The 13,463-nt window shown below is 47.3% G+C and overlaps 1 protein-coding gene across 1 annotated transcript in view; it reads left to right on the top strand.

Annotated features, from left to right (window-relative positions):
- Window positions 1-4,637, top strand: part of TSPAN31 (tetraspanin 31) — a 42,103-nt gene extending 37,466 nt beyond the window's left edge. Inside the window, exon 6 of the mRNA XM_073663266.1 lies at window positions 3,402-4,637. Within this exon, the coding sequence (XP_073519367.1) occupies window positions 3,402-3,476 (75 nt within the window). The 3' untranslated portion in view covers window positions 3,477-4,637. The remainder of the gene's footprint in view (window positions 1-3,401) is intronic.
- Window positions 4,638-13,463: the final 8,826 nt, after the last annotated feature.

Genomic DNA, 13,463 nt, shown 5'->3' with positions numbered 1-13,463 from the left:
GCTGGGGCGCAACGCTTCGTGGGCTGAGGTGGTGCACGACAGGGCATGAAGACACTCGCTCCTCAATTCATGGTGAGCTGAGGTGTATCTTACTCTAGTCTCTTACTGGAGTAACATTTATGTCGAGGCAAATGCCACTTTTCAGCCTCGCCTAATTCATTAAGAGGCATTTAAATCTGGTGCCTTTGACTCCTGCACACCCCCTCATTATAACAGGTGTGAAGAATGCTGGTCTTGATGAATCTGGGCCATAGTTTTACATATGTATCGATTTTGTGATTTTTCTTAATTTCACAACTTTTCCTTCTTGGTGTTTCAATTTCAATATTGAGGAATGTATCTACATTGTGGAGCAGGCTCAGGAGCTGTGCCGGCTGTGTTACACAGGATTGACACAGGCTGAGCTCCATAGGAGATAGTGATTGTCCTACAACCCCTGGCAAAAATGATGGAATCACCGGGCTCAGAGGATGTTCATTCAGTTGTTTAATGTTGTTGAAAAAAAGCGGATCACACACATGGCACAAAACTAAAGTCATTTCAAATGGCAACTTTAGGGTTTTAAGAAACACTAAAATAAATCAAGATTAAAAATGTGGTAGTCAGTAAGGGTAATTTTTTCAGACCAAGCAGAGGGAAAAAAATTATGGAATCACTCAATTCTGAGGAAAAAATCATGGAATCACCCTGTAAATTTTCATTTCCAAAACTAACACCTGCATCAAATTAGATCTGCTCGTTAGTCTGCATCTAAAAAGGCGTGACCACACCTTGGAGAGCTGTGGCACCAAGTGGACTGACATGAATCATGGCTCCAACACGAGAGATGTCAGTTGAAACAAAGGAGAGGATTATCAAACTCTTAAAAGAAGGTAAATCATCACGCAATGTTGCAAAAGATGTTGGTTGTTCACAGTCAGCTGTGTCTAAAATCTGGACCAAATTCAAACAACATGGGACGGTTGTTAAAGGCAAACATACTGGTAGACCAAGGAAGACATCAAAGCGTCAAGACCGGAAACTTAAAGCAATATGTCTCCAAAACAGGAAATGCACAACAAAACAAATGCGGAACGAATGGGATGAAACTGGAGTCAATGTCTGTCACCGAACTGTAAGAAACCACCTAAAGGAAATGGGATTTGCATACAGAAAAGCTAAACAGAAGCCATCATTAACACCTAAACAGAAAAAAACAAGGTTACAATGGGCTAAGGAAAAGCAATCGTGGACTGTGGATGACTGGATGAAAGTCATATTCAGTGATGAATTGCGAATCTGCATTGGGCAAGGTGATGTTGCTGGAACTTTTGTTTGGTGCCGTTCCAATGAGATTTAGGCTATGTACCCACGATGCAGAAATGCTCAGGATTTTTACCTGAGCGTTTCTGCATCTCCCTGGCAGAAAAAAACGCATGCGGATTGTACATGTGTTTTTTCTGCCAGGAACATGCGGATGTGAAGCGTTCTTCACTTGCATTTCCGCATGCGGGTTGACGAGCACTTTCCAAGCAATTTTAGCATCACTTGGAAAGTGCTTGTCAACTTGGTCACACTATATAAATCCATGCAAACAGCACGGATTTATATAGGGTGACCTGAGAGAATGTCAAAAAATAAATCTATACTTGCCCTCTGATGGCCCCTGGTGTCTTGCTTTGCTCCGTTCTCCCTTGCCGGCAGCGGTACACTGAAGGACCTGTCGGTCCTATGACGTTAGCGCAGGTCCTTCAGTCTATCGCGAACTGCCGGCATGCGAGGAGGAGCGCACCGCGGGCTGCCAGAAGGTAAGTATATATTTTATTTTTTATTTTATTCTTTTTTTTTTACAGTTTTCTATGGTACCCAGGTCCGGAGGAGAGTCTCCTCTTCTCTAGACCTGGGTACCATCCGCACATTAGAACGCTTGGAATGCGCATCTACATGTACAGTGATGCGTAATCCATGCGTTCTAATGCAAGACAATGGCGGCAAAAACACAGCACTTCCGCAAAATAATTGGTAGTGCTTCGTTTTTTTCCGCAATGATAATCCGAAGCTGAAATTTCCGCAGCATGTGCACAGCACATGCTGATAATCATTAGGCAACATGGCAGACCTTCTACCATGTGTTTTTTAAGCTTTTCTGCCACTGCGGAAACGCTTAAAAAAAACGCATCGTGGGCACACAGCCTTATAAAGATGACTGCATGAAAAGAACATGCAAAATTCCACAGTCATTGATGATATGGGGCTGCATGTCAGGTAAAGGCACTGGGGAGATGGCTGTCATTGCATCTTCAATAAATGCCCAAGTTTACATTTGATATTTTGGACAGTTTTCTTATCCCATCAATTGAAAGGATGTTTGGGGATGATTATAGTGTTGAGCGAGTATGTTCTATTAACCTTTTCGCCGAGTACGCTCGGGCCGAGCTCCGAGTATTTACAGCTGCTCGGTGATATGGTTTAATCGCTCCTGTGTGCATGATTTGCAACTGTTTGACAGCTTTATTACATGTGAGGAATGTGTAAGAAATATACATTCCTCACATATAATAAAACTGTCAAACAGTTGCAAATCATGCACACGGGAGCGATTAAACCATATCACTGAGCAGCTGTAAATACTCGGAGCTCGGCCCGAGCGTACTCGGACAGAACATACTCGCTCAACCCTAGATGATGACATAATTTTTCTAGATGATAATGCATCCTGCCATAGAGCAAAAACTGTGAAAACATTCCTTGAAAGGAGACACATAAGGTCAATGTCATGGCCTGCAAATAGTCCGGATCTCAATCCAATTGAAAATCTTTAGTGGAAGTTGAAGAAAATGGTCCATGACAAGGCTCCAACCTGCAAAGCTGATCTGGCAACAGCAATCAGAGAAAGTTGCAGCCAGATTGATGAAGAGTACTGTTTGTCACTCATTAAGTCCATGCCTCAGAGACTGCAAGCTGTTATTAAAGCCAGAGGTGGTGCAACAAAATACTAGTGATGTATTGGAGTGTTCTTTTGTGTGTTTGTTTTTCATGATTCCATAATTTTTTTCCCTCGGATTGGTCTGAAAAAAATTACCCTTACTGAGTACATTTATCTTGATTTCTTTTAGTGTTTCTTAAAGCCCTAAAGTTGCCATTTGAAATGACTTTAGTTTTGTGCCATGTCTGTGATCTGCTTTTTTTTTTTCAACAACATTAAACAACTGAATGAACATCCTCCGAGCCTGGTGATTCCATAACTTTTGCCAGGGGTTGTATATATTGCAAAGCCATAGTATTGCAGGAAAAAGAAGCAGTACTGTGCAAAGCAACACTGCATAGCGTATGACCTGTTTGTGTGATGGGGTCTCTACACCTAGGAATCTACAATTTTTGCTCTGATAATGACCATCTCTTAATTTTGCAATATTTTTCAGATTCTTGGTGTATGGCTCGCCTTCCGATACAGGAACCAGAAAGACCCTCGAGCAAATCCCAGTGCTTTTCTATAGTATTATTGAAGCTTCACCCACACCCTTTCAATCATGTATTTAATGTTACAGTTTCGGTCCCATCTCTTAGCTGGTAATTTCTCACCCTACAACACCACGTTCCACTTAGCTAGAAGAGAGGGACTTGTGGCAGGGAAGAAGTCAGACCAAGCATCCCAATATGGGGGCTTTTTCAGGAATGCAATCAGACCACTATTTTAGCAGATGTATTATGTCAGAAATATAAGGGTCATTATGTTTGTGTTTTGGGTACATTCAGTGATGATTGTCATCTAGACACAAGGGCATCTTTGTACTTGGCCCTCAGCTCTCTAGTTTATATTTTTAATTTCGATATGTCTTACGGCACACGGCTTGTATAGAGCTATATCTTGCCATGTTTTTAAAGGGCGGATTGAATGACAGGTCTGTCAACGTGTACATATATGTAAAGATGCATACCAGTCAATCTTGAAATGATGTTTTTTTATATTCATGGCAAAGTGTAACAAGGTCCCGTTTTATCAATTAAAGCATTAGCTTGGATATTCCAGAACCGTTGAATGAGATACACTCAAGAAAGTGGCTAAACTTTCAAGATGAAATATTTCAGGTTTCTTTTTTTTTTGGCTAGGCTTAATATAGTTTGTAGAGCATGTAAGGGTTAAGTGTCCCTTTTAAATAGAATGAAGCATTGAAATCTGGTACTGGCTGGGGAGCAAAATCAGTGGGCATACTCTCCTGGTTTACACATACAGCTCCCTGCCACTAGCGGTGAAGCCGAATTGGGGGGTAGGGGGTTTGTACATTAAAAAAAAAAAAAGGATTTCATTAGAGTGCTAGATCCAATTTTCATTTGTGGGTCATTCATTTTTCTTGTATAAAAAAATAAAATAAAACTGGCGGTTTTCCAAGCTTCTCAGGACCAAATGGCGTTTTTGGTGAAAAAAAAAAAGACATGGTCAATTAAAAAGAATAAAGTAAGTATATGTACTATCCGTTTAAAAAAAATATACAAAAAAATGAATGTACCACAGTGAATATTAATCAATTTTCAGCAAGATTGTCTACTGTATTGTTTATCTTAAAGAGGACCTGTCACCAGGTCAAAAGTGATATGGCCCTTTTTAATTCAATGTTAATGTTCCTGGTGATTGCTCTGGGGGGGGCGCGTGGCTCACGGGATGCTCTGGGGGGGGCGCGTGGCTCACGGGATGCTCTGGGGGGGGGGGGGGCGCGTGGCTCACGGGATGCTCTGGGGGGGGGCGCGTGGCTCACGGGATGCTCTGGGGGGGGGCGGCGCGTGGCTCACGGGATGCTCTGGGGGGGGTGCGCGCGTGGCTCACGGGATGCTCTGGGGGGGGTGCGCGCGGCTCACGGGATGGGGGGGGTGCGCGGCTCACGGGATGCTCTGGGGGGGTGCGCGCGGCTCACGGGATGCTCTGGGGGGGGTGCGCGCGGCTCACGGGATGCTCTGGGGGGGCGCGTGGCTCACGGGATGCTCTGGGGGGGCGCGTGGCTCACGGGATGCTCTGGGGGAGGCGCGTGGCTCACGGGATGCTCTGGGGGGGGCGCGTGGCTCACGGGATGCTCTGGGGGGGGCGCGTGGCTCACGGGATGCTCTGGGGGGGGCGCGTGGCTCACGGGATGCTCTGGGGGGGTGCGCGCGGCTCACGGGATGCTCTGGGGGGGTGCGCGCGGCTCACGGGATGCTCTGGGGGGGCGCGCGGCTCACGGGATGCTCTGGGGGGGGGGCGGCGCGTGGCTCACGGGATGCTCTGGGGGGGGGGGCGGCGCGTGGCTCACGGGATGCTCTGGGGGGGGGGGCGGCGCGTGGCTCACGGGATGCTCTGGGGGGGGGGGCGTGGCTCACGGGATGCTCTGGGGGGGGCGCGTGGCTCACGGGATGCTCTGGGGGGGGCGCGTGGCTCACGGGATGCTCTGGGGGGGGGGCGGCGCGTGGCTCACGGGATGCTCTGGGGGGGGGCGGCGCGTGGCTCACGGGATGCTCTGGGGGGGGGCGGCGCGTGGCTCACGGGATGCTCTGGGGGCGGCGCGTGGCTCACGGGATGCTCTGGGGGGGCGCGTGGCTCACGGGATGCTCTGGGGGGGGCGCGTGGCTCACGGGATGCTCTGGGGGGGGCGCGTGGCTCACGGGATGCTCTGGGGGGGGGGTGCGCGCGTGGCTCACGGGATGCTCTGGGGGGGGTGCGCGCGGCTCACGGGATGCTCTGGGGGGGTGCGCGCGGCTCACGGGATGCTCTGGGGGGGTGCGCGCGGCTCACGGGATGCTCTGGGGGAGGCGCGTGGCTCACGGGATGCTCTGGGGGAGGCGCGTGGCTCACGGGATGCTCTGGGGGGGCGCGTGGCTCACGGGATGCTCTGGGGGGGGCGCGTGGCTCACGGGATGCTCTGGGGGGGGGGTGCGCGCGTGGCTCACGGGATGCTCTGGGGGGGGGTGCGCGCGGCTCACGGGATGCTCTGGGGGGGGTGCGCGCGGCTCACGGGATGCTCTGGGGGGTGCGCGCGGCTCACGGGATGCTCTGGGGGAGGCGCGTGGCTCACGGGATGCTCTGGGGGAGGCGCGTGGCTCACGGGATGCTCTGGGGGGGCGCGTGGCTCACGGGATGCTCTGGGGGGGCGCGTGGCTCACGGGATGCTCTGGGGGGGCGCGTGGCTCACGGGATGCTCTGGGGGGGCGCGTGGCTCACGGGATGCTCTGGGGGGGGGGGCGCGTGGCTCACGGGATGCTCTGGGGGGGGGGCGGCGCGTGGCTCACGGGATGCTCTGGGGGGGGGCGCGTGGCTCACGGGATGCTCTGGGGGGGGGGCGCGTGGCTCACGGGATGCTCTGTATTCTTAGCCTGTGAGACACGCCCTTGTGAAGACCATAATTCATTAGCTGTAAATATCAAGGCTCGTATCTCTGGAACCGTATGGTTGATTTTAATTAAAAAACAGAATACTTGGGGGCAGCAAGAATAAAACATGAGGAATAACGGGCCACTTTTGACCTGGTGACAGGTTAACTTTTAGTATATTATGCATCCAACTGCACATTCTTCTCCGAGAAGGAGCCAAGTGTTGTAAATGTAAGCTGGGGTTTTCCCTGGAGGTAGATATCCCGCTTTTATAGTGATGACCCACATAACTGGAGAGGATTCCAGCGTCTTTGCTCATGCTCCTTTTCTGTGTCAGCACCTAGTGCTAAGGCAATCCTGACAGACGGCAGATCCTGTAAAGTTTGGCCTTTTACCATGAGCATGTGTCATTGAGATGCAATCCGGTATGACATAACGCTGGCAGCTTACACTGGGGCCAGGGCTCGCTCTGTGGGCAGAAGCCCGTGTGTCTGAGTTGCAGGTCACAGTTTGCTTGGACTTTGTGTTCTCTGTGGATCTCAAAAATAATCTCCAAAATATATCTGCTCCAGAAAGCCAGATCTTCTATGGAATCACCCATAGGCACATAAGCGAGAGGCTGATGGGTCTTATAGTACAAGACGCCTGACGATCAGAGCTGATGTCACTGTATGCTGAATCATGACAAATCTACTTAGGTTCAAGCCATTGTATATCCCCTGCAAGGATTTCTCACTCTTTTTTTATGCATTTTTGAAAACCGAAGTCCTGCTGTCACCCGGGTTGAATCTTCCCTATAGTTGGCATAACAGGACCTGCAGCCCTAGCAACATTCATATTTATTCCAATAAAGTATTTTCTCCCTTTAATTGGTTTCTGTTACTGATTTCACTGTGTGAACACATTATTCTTCAGAATGGACTCATTACATGAGGCCTTCAGGTAGTGAATGTTTGGGCACCTTTAAAGAAGTTATACAGCCACTTAAAAACCTCTCAAAGGTATGAAATGATACACCTGGTCTGTTTATTCATGCTCTGGAACGTATGACCAGCGCTGCCAATGACGGGCTGATGTAGCTGCAACAGTCTCATATCTGGCCTTAAAGGAATGGAGGCAGGGAAAGGACCCTAGAAGCATTGGCACAGGAGTGGGCAAGGTAAGTATTACTTCTTTTACACCATTTTTAGCATAACCTCTTCAAGTTGTCCCGCAAGAGACATTTATGGGATTTGCCATATCTGTCTAATAGGTGGGAGTGCCGGAGGTGGGACTCACCTGGAGGTGCCGGAAAGAGGTCTCCTAATTCTCCATTCTGTTGGTGTTTGACCAGTAGTGAGTGGAGACGCCAGCTGGATTAGGGGGTTGGGGAACCTGTCCTGGGGGTAAGGGTTGGACCCACATGTGTCAGACACTTATGGCATATCTTATAGAGGTCAGCACTGCAAATTGAATGGGTGGCCACTTTATCATCACTTTAATGTCTGCTTACTTCCCCCAGCCTGAAGCTGAGGAAATACACACTATGAAGTATATTAATACATAATTAATATTGGTATATTGAAACAACTGTCCAGGCAAGCCTACATGTTTCTGCATCACAGATTCCTCACCTGTCCACTAATTTATTACTAGGTCTACATTGTTTTGTTGTGAATGAGAAAATCAAAATCCTTAGATTTTATCGAGTATCCCCCCTTTGACATGGGAGGGTGGGGTAAAAAGATCTTTACATATGTAAATGGATATGGATTCCATCAGTTATTAAAATAGCAGTAATATTCAGGCTGCAAGCTTATACCTTCATTTTCAGATGATATGTGGTTTGCTGACTGATCCAAGCTGATCTGGTGGGAGTCTCTTACTAGTATAGGCTGGATGTGAGCTCTGTGTCTTTCCATGGTGATGTCGTCACCATTAGCTAATATATAGCAACAGAGTATCTCTACAGCGCTTACTATATTATAGAAATATCATCTTCTTACACTTTCCTCCTTTTCTAAAGTCTAGTGTTCTGCCCTCCCTGAGAAACTTTCTCCCCTCTCCAGCCACACATGGTCTCTAAACGCTGAAAGAAGGGAGGTTGAGCTCTGACAGATTTGAAACATTTCGCAAAAGCACCGAGTTATAAAGGCTTTACAGATAGAGATGAGACAGATGTTCTAGTCCCCATATATTTCAGTGGGGTTTAGGTTCAAGTTCGGGTAAAGTTCTGGTACCCGAACCCAAACTTGCACAGGTCCACTCATCCCTATTTACAGACCCTTTGTAGCAACAAAATGGTAGTTTTTATTAAAGAAGACTATTTAGAAAGTTGTTTACAGAGGTGGGTAACTTTCTACTGTTGGTCAATTTGTGAGAATAGTATGCTAACACTTCTCTCCATAAAATAGATGCTAATGGAGGAGCATGTCACTAGACCATCAGTCTCCACCAGTAGAAAAGCAGCTTTACTAAGTTAGGCGTTCTACAATTGGAGACGGCTGATGGACAGGTCTGATCACATTTCTCCATCAGTAGCCATTTTTAAGGACACAGGTGCTGGTCAATTGGTAAAGAAAGTAGCCAACCCCTTTAAGGCTATATTCACAATTTTTGCATTTGAGAATTCTGTTTGTATTAAAACAGAATTACTAAAATCTAGCATGTTTTTGTTTTTTTTTTATAATGGAAGGAAAAAAGTGTTGTTTTTTTTTGTGCATTTTCAAAAGATTTGTATTGGAACCCCTTCTGAGGACCCTATACTCAAGTTTACACAGTTATTATTCCGATCTGGACAATAGTTTGTTCATAGACTTGGAATGTCCAAACAGTGTGAACGTAGCCTAACTTTGCATTTAGGAAGCAACTGAACAAAAAACTAATATGCAATTGTGGACAGAGCCTTTAATTTTTTTTTTCCTTCAGTCTCCTTAAAGCAGAAGTGGATCTAAATGAAAGGACACTTTCAAAAGGAGGAATCGGTCATCATGAGAGACAAAGCTCTTTATTATGCACAACATATACACATAATGAAAACCTCAGGCTAGATAGACTTCTACAACGTCCTGTTTGATGCACTGGCATGTCGTCATCAGATAATCCGCTGATTTACTTGTATTGTTCATGCTCAGCACAACAGTATGGGCTTTATCTGTGACTAATGCCCTGGTTACAAAATTATATAGAACCACAAAATGGAGATCTGAAAGAAGCTGGTTCCACATGAGCAATAAGGTTCTCATTTTTAGGTTTCACTTGGCTGTAAAGAATATATAAGACTTCTCATCAGTGTTTTTGGGAATAAGGCACATTCTGCAATTAGTTTTTGTAAACCAAAATCAGGAGTGGAACCTAAAGACAGAAGAAGTGTAAGGCTGTGTGCCCACGTAGCGTTTTTCAAGCGTATATGCTGCGGAATTTCCGCAGCGTAAACGCTTGAAAAACGCATGTAGATCCGCACCCCATGGTCCCCAATGGCATTCCGCAATGTCAATGCCCATGCTGCGGATTTTTCCGCAGCGTATATGCTGCAGTCAAAAATCCGCAGCATGTTCATTAATTTTGCGGAAGCGCTGCGGAATCAATGTGCGGATGGTACCCAAGTCTGGAGGAGAGGAGACTCTCCTCCAGACCTGGGTACCAAAGAACCTGTAAAAAAAAGAATAAAATAAAGTTTATACTTATCTTCTGATGTTTTCCCTCCGTCGCGCTGTTGTCTGAAGGACCTGCCACGTCATTGAGTCATGTGACCCACCACATGACTCAATGACGTCACCGCAGGTCCTGCACACAACAGCGTGAGCCGCTCAAGACTCCGGACGGGGCAGAGAATGCATCAGAAGGTGAGTATAAAGTTTATTTTTTTATTTTTTACCATTCTGAACAAGTTGTCAAGCACTTTTCCAAGTGATGCTTGGAGAAGTGCTTGATAACCCGCATGCGGAAATGCATGCAAAGACGCCTCACAAACGCTTCTACCTGGCGGGAAAACCGCATGTAATATCCGCATGCGATTTTCCCGCCAGGGAGAAGCGTAAAAAATATGCTTCAGGTCCGCAACGTGGGCACATAGCCTAATGGAAAGTTTTTCACCTGCTCTGGGTTTTGTTCCAGATACACATATGTGTATGAAGACTCGTGCCTCTTTCACATGGTAGTATGTTAAAGGCAAAATCAGACGTATAACAGAGAAAAACTGCATTGGTGACATTTGTACCTCTTCATTTTTTTTTAAACCATCAGAAACTTATGGAAAAGAACGTCCAAAATCTAGGTGGCAAAAGTTGCCTTAAAAGGATTTTCCCAGGAATGAAAGATAATTTTAATCAATAGATCTTGGAATAATAATAAGTTCCACAATTCGATGTGTTTCTCAGCACAGGAACGTTTTATTTAAACACATCCAATTGTGGAAGTTATTATTATTCCAAGATCTATTGATTAAAATTAACTTTTGTTCCTTGGAAAAACCCTTTTAAGCTAGTTTTACATGCTGCATTTAGGTTATGTTCACACAGGTGGTTTTTTTTACATAGATTTTACTGCAGTTTCTACTCAAATCAGAATTGTTTTCCCATTGACATGAATTTTGTTTGAAGCGTATTTTAGGTGGTTTTTTTTCATTTTGAAGTGCCCATGGAAAAAGAAGCATGTCATGGTCACATCTTCAGGTTACTTCTTGGAAGAGAGGCTTCAAATTTAACTGTGGAATCAAATTAAAGAAGAAAAAAAAAAAGTAAAATAATAGAGTTCAATCACTCCTATGTCAGTCATCTTTCTTTATCTTATATTCATGGTCGATTTTAGAGACAAAAACCGGGCCTATGGCTTATGAATATTATGCAGTCAAAAATAGTTTCTTTATACTTGTAAGCACAGTTGCAAATTTAGCAAAATCATAAAAAATGTGTTAATTTTCTGGCATAAATAAGAAAAAAAATCACTCAAGGGTGACTGACATTTCAGCAGCAGAAGGGAAGGAAGGGAGACACAAATCCATTACTAGTGGGTAGGCGGAGCCCCATAAGATAGTTCACCTCAGATTTATAAAAGTGATGACCGGCCCCTCCAGTATAAAGGCTCCTCCTACTCCCATGTTCTCCAGTCTTTTATCTGAGGTCTCAGAGGATAGTCGCTGCCTCGGCTGCTCCTCAGAAGAGTTTGTTTTTTTATATCCAGCGAGACCTGGATCCCCCGTGGTCTAGAGGCCTCAGGGGGTCTCGGCACTACTGAGACCCCTGACCCTCACCTGGCGGCTCTGTGTACCCCTTGAGGAGGTTCCCACAGAAGCCTGCCGGCCCCGGGGGATGCAGGGCGCTCCCTGGCGGAGGCGCACACCACATCTGGGGGTCCCTGCGTGTTCCGCCGTAGGGGGGAGCAAAGGGCCACGGCGCCACACATCCCTGAGGATCTCTGTGGCGTTCAGCTGGATAAGTGCTCCTTTGTGTAAGAGTGCCTTAACGGCAGCGGCAGCAGCCACCATTTCTATAAGTGTGACTGCCTGTGTGTTTTTGTCTGTTGCAGACGCTGCCTTTACTGGGGGGAGCAGAGACGGAGGCCAGTAATGTTTATATGTGGCCCCACATTGCTTAGCTTCCTGCCGTGTATCAGGCAGGAAGCTTTTTGTATTAGCGCATGCTTTTTCTTTTCTTGCTTCCTGCCTTCATAGAGGCAGGAAGCTCTCTGTCTAGCACGCTTTTGCTTGAATAGCGCGGGCTCTGTCGGGGGCGTGGCTTAGCGGGCGTGGCTTAGCGTCTCCTGGCTTCCTGCCGTCATATCTCAGGCAGGAAGCTCTTGGTTTGGGCGCGCGCTGTGTCAGTCCCTGCTTCTCCTCCGGCTTCCGTGTTCCATCGGGCACCTCCTGCTCTCTGCTCCCCGTCCACCGCCACACACTCAGGAGGAGCGGTCGCCGCGGTATCGGTGAGTTCCCTCTGCCTTTGGCAGAGGTTCCCTGACAGCGTTTTTCACTTTGGCTAACCTGCTAGGGAGACATAGTGAGCGCTACCGCTTCTCTTTTGAAACTATTTCCTTTGCTGACCTTAGTAGGCAGTGTAGTATTTTAGTTGCAGTGATATTAACCCCTTCTGAACAGGATGGTTCTTTAGGGTTGCTTTTTCTTTTCATGGGGAAACACCTTGTGTTTGAGGGCGCTTCTCCCAGTTGATTAAGTTAAATTATTTGCTCTGCAGTTCTGGGGTAGCTCTCTCTAAGGGTGAGCTTTAACCCTTCAGAGCTTGAGGCATACAATAAAAAAAAAAAAAAAAAGTTTTGAAAACAGGCTGTGCAACTTTCACACTTTTATTTGCCATCCTTATTGTAACAGCCTGGCATCTGGTGTGGGTGGCATGTCGGATCAGGGGCCTGGGAATGCGGACCACTCTCCTGATCCGTTCCAAGTTCGGTCGCACGCTTCTGATACACCCAGGCCTTCCATGACGTCAAGTTCGACCCTTAGTGATGTTAAGGTGGAAGTGCTCTCTCGCTGCATTGATAGTCTTTCTAGCCTCCTGGGTCAGTAGGTGTCAGCCAGATCGCATCCGTCGCCACGAGGAAAAAAGCGCCGCAGGACTGTGGCACTATCTCCCTCGCACAGCGCATCAGAGGTTTCGGTTTCACCAACGAGTTCGGTTGAGGAAATCTTTGATTCCGAGGAAGAGGATCGACGAGGTCGCTCTATTTCACTTTCAGGCCGCGTAGATGTGCTTATTAAGGACATGCGGGAAGTGTTACAGCTGTCTGAAGAGCCGGCAAGACCGTCTAAGTCTGCCCGGCTATATCAGGAAACGCGCCGTGCCTGTCCAACTTTGCCTGCGCATGAGGAACTTAACGAGGCAGTGGAGAAGGAGCGCCGGTGTCCGGATAAACGCTTCCAGGGGATGCGGTTTTTTGATGCTCTGTATCCCTGCGCTGAGATGGTCACTGATTGGGTTCCTTCTCCCGAGGTGGATATATCCCTGTCTCAGTTGAGCAAGTCCTCCTTGCTTCCGGTTAAAGGGGAAGCCAATCTTCAGGATCCTCTGGACAGGAGATCGGAGTCAGCGGCGAAATCCATCTATGAAGCCGCAGGTCATGGTTTCCGAGCGGCCTTAGGGGCCATGTGGGCCGGTGAGGCTTCCCTGCGGTGGTTGGATCAGCTGCAAACGGCATGGCAAGATGGGACTCCGCGT

Source organism: Phyllobates terribilis, unplaced genomic scaffold, assembly GCF_046119375.1.
Source record: "Phyllobates terribilis strain yellow unplaced genomic scaffold, ASM4611937v1 Scaffold_2__4_contigs__length_985480577, whole genome shotgun sequence".
Classification (NCBI taxonomy): domain Eukaryota; kingdom Metazoa; phylum Chordata; class Amphibia; order Anura; family Dendrobatidae; genus Phyllobates; species Phyllobates terribilis.
This window is presented reverse-complemented; position numbering and strand designations above follow the sequence as displayed.